The sequence below is a fragment of the Limulus polyphemus genome, unplaced genomic scaffold (genome assembly GCF_000517525.1).
Source record: "Limulus polyphemus unplaced genomic scaffold, Limulus_polyphemus-2.1.2 Scaffold3551, whole genome shotgun sequence".
NCBI classification, from domain to species: domain Eukaryota; kingdom Metazoa; phylum Arthropoda; class Merostomata; order Xiphosura; family Limulidae; genus Limulus; species Limulus polyphemus.
The window spans coordinates 67,735-75,293 of NW_013669161.1; the positions used below are offsets into that span (position 1 = coordinate 67,735).

Sequence of the window (7,559 nt, forward strand, 5' to 3'; positions counted from 1 at the left end):
TTACAAGAAATTTAATGGTGCTATTTATTTTGTATTTGGTGTAGTATTTAATGATGAAATTGACAATTAATGATTATTGCACCATTTTTTTGTAATAAACATACAAACTGTTTTTGGAAATACTGAATTGACAGCAAGGTGATCTGAATGTCTTCCACCATAACGTTTTCTATGTGCAAAACGTGCTTATGTTTGTATGTTTATTACAAAAAAATGGTGCAATAATCATTAATTGTCAATTTCATCATTAAATACTACACCAAATACAAAATAAATAGCACCATTAAATTTCTTGTAAAAAACTGGTTATTATGAAGTTATTTTAAAATTTGTAAGTTCAACTGTTTGGTTTCCTATAGCAAAAAAATAAACAAACTTCCTGTTTTATATATATACTTACACATATGTATCAATTAACCCATTTCCAGTATTAAAAATTAACAGAATGTTAGTGGAATTCTACCTAACAAAAGTAATATCATTACTAACATTAAACAATCTTTTGATAGAATTATTAAGGAAAGTGCAGGACATCTTTATGTATATTCACATTTGTGTGACAGAAATATACAGTGTAGTTGTATGACTCCAACGGTGTGATGTTTATTTTACATTATTATATTTTCATATTAATTGTTTCTTTCATAAATTACACGTTTACAGATGCTAGTTTTAACACTATGAGCTGTTGTATTCAACTTGTTTATAACTATGTTATATTTCAAGTTTGCATGTCTTGGTACAAGAAACAACCATCTCTAAGATGTTTCTTGGCACAATGAAAAGTAAAGTCTGTATTACACGTTATGGCTAACTGGTTTCTGTAACGCCATTGCCATCATCAGGATTAGTGTTTACATTGTTAGCTTAATCTATATTTAGTTTGTTTTTTAAAAAGGAACTCAACCATTAATGGTTGTAGCTAAATATAGACACTAGCCTTGATGAGGATGAGTTCATTTTTAAAAAAACAAACTATTTACTAAATATAGACTAAGCTAACACTGTAGACACTAGCCCTGATGATGGTAACTGTGTTAATGAGACTAGTTGGCTGTAACCTATTATAAAGAGTTTACCTTTTGTTGTGCCAAAAAATGTCATTTTTTTGTGTTTTTTTACTCTTAACTTAAAAAAAAATACTAATGCCCTGAAATCCTAGACTTTGAAATTAGTTAGATTTGCATGTACATATAAAATATGGCCATTATTTAAAAATTGGAAACATGAAAAATCTTTGTGAAAATTTTTAAAGTTTTGGACATGAGAGTAGAGCAAATGCATTCCAATGTGGTGTACTGTATTCTAAAACTTCATATCCTGCACAACTACACTAGGTGAGAGATGAGAGCTAACTTATGCACAAAAAAGATACTTTATAAGTAACCCATCTCCTTATAACATGATTTTCTATGTTTTTGTGTATGCACACACAACTTAGTATGCATGAATTATACAGTTACATGTATGATGCAACAAATCCAACAGTGGTTTTAATTCAGAACTTAAATAGTTGATATTGTTTTCTTTATGAAAATTTCAAAAATATTTTTCATTGAATTTGTGCTCTGTTGAAGAACATTGTTCAAAAATATGTCAAAAAGTTTTGTATTGGATACATTAATTGGTAAAGTGTGTAACTATAACATGGGCTGCCTTTATCATTACTTTATTCTTGATTTTCGGATTTTTTCTTATATACAGAGGTTGAGTATGCCATATTCAAACTATTTTGGAGCCTTGCCATTTGTTATAGTCCATGTAACTATGCTTCTTAAAAATAGCTCTACAATGTAGTTTCCATTGCAAGAGGCTTTGTTGTAAGGCTGCTGTGTCCAAATCACACCTCTCCTCCTTCCATAAGTCATTTAGTTTACAAAGATGACAGTTTCCCAGCATTTGTTTCAATAGTCCAATTGCATAGAAATCTTTAAGCACTGGTTCTGACATCTTGATTGGCATGTCTTTGTATGGAGTAGCTTGAATACCCATTTCATTCTCCAGCTGCTTGAGGTATGCAGAAGTTTAACAAATATATCCTAGAAGCAACTTGTATACACTTGTCTCTTTTTGGGATAAATATTTTTCTTGATTACATTGAGTACTCTTACCTAGAGCCCTTGTATGGCTTTTGCCACTTAACTTTGTTTTTGCTTATCACAATTGGGTTATGACTTATTGCAGATCTTTTTCTGGATGGTCGGGGCATCCCAAGTTCATCCATATTTCGTTGTTCTCCTCTGTCATTTATTACAAGGTAACCTTATCTTGGAAATTCTAGATTTCAAAAGCAATCAGTTTTTGGGAGGCATCACACTCCCTATAAAATGCCAAGCAATGTCAAAATCTATTTCTGATATATTCCATTCCACCATAACTTTATATCAGTTGTGGTTGTCATATGACATGCTGATTTGCATATTCAAAATTATTTTCATGCATAACATACTCAACCTTATGTATACATGTGTGTGTATTTGATTATATTAAATTATTTAGATTGTGAGTAAAAGTACAGTAGCATAGTCTTGTTTTTGGCTTTGCCAATTACTTTGAACATACTGGGGGTTGAATGACATCACATTCATTTAATGCATGCTGAACAATGCTAGAGCTGTCCTTGAACCTAGGTTTAGGGTGTCCCTTTAAACAATCTCCTAGTCTTCTAACGATCAATTGGACTTAAGTGCATTTACACGTTGACCAGTGGAATTCATACCCCAGTATTTTCAAAGTAATTGGTAAAGTTTATGCTATGAGTGAAGAAGATGCTTCTAATCCTTCAAGTGAAGCCTAGATTAAACAATCAGCAAACAGCTACTGAACTTTTACTCACAGTTTAGGTAAGTGATCTTTATTTAAACTTTCATGTTCAACTTTATTTTTATTTTTTTCAGAAGTGAACATATGCCTGTTTCCTATACTTCATCTGGTCCTCCAAGCTATAATGACCTTCTAGCCTCAGGAAGACTGCCACCAGATGGAACTACAGTTCATATTATATGATTCAAGTGTAGGATTTTCATATCTCAGGAAGTGTATATATATATATATTTTGAGCATCTATAAAACATGTATTTTTTTCAGTGTGTATATATGTGTGTGTGTGTATATATAATGTAGCTAAGTTGCTTTTGTAATGTGTGTAATCAGGGTTTGCAGTCGGTACCAGTTCTGGTGACTCCCACGCTCTGGAAGAGAACATGAATGTCCCTTCGTGATTGATTGCATGTTAGGTAGGTGCGTGCATGTGTGATTAACCCTTAGCATGCAGGCAGGTCAAACTACTCATGTCACGATGTTTGAGTGAGTTATATTCAAAACGTAATTAAACTACTTAATTATCATGGTATACGAACAATTTTGACATCAAACCATAGATAATAAATCAAATTTTAATATTTATATGCTTAAAAACAACCTCAAATTCCCCTATTGTGCAAATTTGAATATTTGTTCTTGAGCTGTCTCCTCTTCTGGATTTTTTTGTCCACCTCCTAGAAAACTATGAAATGTAACATAAAATATTTTCTATAATTTTGCCATTCAGAAACTACTTTCCACACCTACCTCTGACATACTCTAATTTATAATTTGTTAATAGGTTTTATAACCAATAGAAAGCTTAGATTTTAACTGATTCATTGTCATAGTTATCAAAGTATGTGGGCTTACAGATAATTGACAATTTGATTTGATGTGAAATTTCTAACTACTCAAGTCACATGATTAGAGATGCATGAATACTGGTGCTGGCGGTACCCAGTCAGTACCAGTACTGACAACCTGGTACCACCAGTACTATTGCAAACCCTGTGTGTAATATATATATATTTGTGTGTTTTTTATCGTTTAGTTTTAGGCAACCTGTAAGTTGGGATGCTTTTACTGGTTTATATGTGACTTTACATATATCGTTGGAAAGTATTTATTGTGTTGTAATTGTATTGTCAGAAAATGTTATGCCTTACTTTGTAATACCAATAACTGTTTATAAATGTATACCATCTTTTTATATTTTGTGTTTCTGGAAAAAATACAAACAATGTAATAATTCTTAAAGAACAGAAACATGCATACTTTATATAATCTGAAGGATTCTGTTTTTGAAAAACAATAATTTGTTCATGTTCATAAATATTTCATTTCTGAGTCTGATTTTCATTTTAAAACATCAACTTAGGAGAATTATCTATTGACATGTAAACCACATGTTTTATGCCTCATTTAATTTTGAAGTTTCAAGTTTAATGTAATTAAATTAGATAACAGTATACACTTATCTGTGTGCCTAGGTTAGTTACATTTCTTGTTTATGATAAAAAAAATTTGAAAACAATCACCTTAGTTTACTTTGTTGATATTTAGTTGTGCAAAATGAAAAAAAAAAGTGGGTGATCTTATGGTTATAAATGTTATGGTTTCTTATAATTGAAAATAAAAATGGAGGTGTACTTCTGGGGATTAAACTGTTAAAATGATGGTACATGTTAGCCAAACACATCAGTGACATGCAACTATCTATGTTCGCATCAATGATATTGCAGTTTATTTAACTACAGGTGTACTTACTTGGTATTGAAACATTGAACATTTTCAGCATATGATTGATATTGAATCTTTATTTTAACATATTAGTGACGATGAATCTTTACTTCAACATACCAATGATGTTAAAACTTACTTTGGATGTATTCATTATTCCTGTGATACTGCACCTTACTTTAGAATCAACAATAACATAATAATGTATATTGAACACACCACTATTATTACACCTTATTTTCAATACAAAACACAACTTATGTTGCTTTTTACATTGAAATTTAATATACATTAAACACTCCAGTTATAATTAACCTTACTTCGATAGCAAAAATGACTTTATAATACACATTGACCACACCTTTACATTACATCTTACTTAAAAACATGGAAAGTATAATTCTAAGCTTTCTATGCATCATTGATTTTGAATTCAATATCATGGCAGAACTTAATTTGCATACTTCATCAGCATTTTAATTTACAGTTGTTGATTATTAGTATGTGTAAATGTTTGTCTTGAACCTAAGCTTCTCTGTTGGGATTTGTGAATATTCTTCTGCTACTGGAGATGTGATTGTATATTTTGAAACAATGGCATTATTTTTTGCCATACAGGTGAACACATATTACAGTTACCTGTTATGGATCATTTTTATTTTGTAGATGAGGAAGGATTCGTTAGTGGGAAAAAAAATTAACAATTTTAGTTCTACTAATCACAATTAGAATAAATTCTTTTTTTTTTTAAATGAAGTATACAAAATAAGTAATCACAATATATTTAATATTGGTTTTAAAACTAATTTTTGTCATTTGTAAAAAAATAGTTGTTGTGTAATTTTACACTTTTAATCATTTATAACTATAATTTACCAATAGAAGATATGAGAAAATGTTATCCTATGTATCTGTTTTAGTACAGTAAGGATTGTTATGTGTCATTATGTTTGTGATGTACTGAAAACAGTTCACAATTTGGAAGTAGCTATTTATTTATTTATGAGAATAAAATATTTTGTTAAGTTATGTGGAAATTGAATAAACTGTTTTATTGGTTTCATAATTTTGTTTCTGAAAAATTTTCACTTGTATCTTCAGGATGGAGAGCATACATGTCAGTTATAATTTTTTCAACATTTATCAAACTTTGTAAAAAATAAATGGCTTTTTAGTTGTTTTTTTTATGGAGAAGATAAAATGTTTGATGAAATACGATACAAGTAGAATGAAAATAATTGCTGGATTTAAATCATAATAAACTGAAAATAATTTGGTATTTATTTTTTTCACATTAAAACTAAGACCTTCCTTCTCGAGTTTCTGAGAACTCAGTACAACTGTAATCAGTAACAAAAAGTAGAACTGACTTTTCTTGGATTATGAGACAAACTGTATAAAACTTATTCCTGTTTTACAGTATGCTTAGTTTTGAAAAGGTTTGCATCACTTCTGTTGGGGTTTGAAAAACATATTAAATGGTTTATATTGATTTAAATTCAATAGCATCAAATTACTTTCCCTGTGGTAAATTGGAGGTGACCACAATTGCATGAAACCCATTACAGTCTTAAATATGAATTATGTTGATTGTTTTACATATTATTAAATAACTATTATTTCTACAATATATTGAATAAACCTTTGACACTTCTGTTTGAATAAACTATAAGTATGCCTCATGACAAATGCGAGTTGACTTAAAGAGAGTTGTCCATTTTGATATAATTTGTGTTATGTAGCATTTCTCTTGCTCATTTGTACCAGATATTCCCTCTTGTATTTTCATTTTGATAAAATAAAAGCTATTGCATTATTTAATTTTTTGTTTTGTTTCATGTATGTTGGATGAAAGATTAATTTCATGTTCTTAAACGATCTGATTCCATCTTTTTGTAGTAGTTCTCAATTTGTACTGTATGTAGGATTGTGATGGCTTGTTAAGTTTCATCATGCCACATTATGTTTTTGCCTACAATAGCACATGAAAACAAACATTTTCATCTTTAATTGACTGTCTATATATATACATGTCCCAATATCTCCAAAATATTACACAAAAGCAGTTTTAACTATTGTCAGTATCCAAGATTTAAAAAAAAACAACTAAATCTTGTAACTTTGTCAATTTTCATAATTGTTTGTTTAAAACCAGGAACTAATATTTCCTTGAAGTAGTTCAAAACATGCATTTGTATTATTAGTTTTTACAGTCTGTATCTTTTGTTTAGTGTAATACAGTTTCCATTGACTTTTTATGTATACAAAGTAGTGGTAAAAAATTCAAAACTTAAAATTTGTATGTATCTCCCCATCATGCCAAATTTGGTGAAAATCCATCTACAGGGTGTGAGGTAGTGGTAAAAAACCACCTTTGTATATTCCCATTGACCCAATGAACCTCCAAACCCAATTTGGTAAAGATCCATCCACAGGAGGTGAGGTAGTGGTAAAAAATGCAAAACTGAAAATTTGTGTGTATCTCCCCATGGACCCAATGAACCTCCATATAAAATTTGGTGAAGATCCATCTACAGGGGGGTGAAGTAGTGGTAAATGAATGCCCATAAAAACCACAAAATGCAAAACTGAAAATTTGTATGTACCTCGCACAGACCTAATGAACCTCCATACCAATTTTGGTTAATATCAGTCCACACCCTGTGAAGTAGTTTCATGGACATACAACAGACAGTACTATTATATTTATAAAGATATCCACTTACTGAATAGAATGTATTGAATCATATAATTTTAATGTTGTATTTGTAATGGTCAACTTAGAAGCTTCAACAACTTTATAAATGTTTTAATGAAAGTGTTTCATAATGAAGTAATAGTTACATATGCATATCCAGCATATGTTTTGTATTCTGCGATACAGTAATAAATATATATCTCCAAGCCTAATACATAATGTTATACTTTTCTTTCTAAACCTTGATACAAACTATTGACTTTTTATATATTCAGTCACATCACAGGCTTTTATGTTTTTTTCTCCATTCATAAAA

The 7,559-nt window shown here is 29.9% G+C and overlaps 1 protein-coding gene across 1 annotated transcript in view; it reads left to right on the top strand.

The window, feature by feature from the left end:
• Positions 1 to 5,340, top strand: part of LOC111088329 — an 18,791-nt gene extending 13,451 nt beyond the window's left edge. Inside the window, exon 3 of the mRNA XM_022398129.1 lies at positions 2,898 to 5,340. Within this exon, the coding sequence (XP_022253837.1) occupies positions 2,898 to 3,006 (109 nt within the window). The 3' untranslated portion in view covers positions 3,007 to 5,340. The remainder of the gene's footprint in view (positions 1 to 2,897) is intronic.
• The last annotated feature ends 2,219 nt before the right edge of the window (positions 5,341 to 7,559 follow it).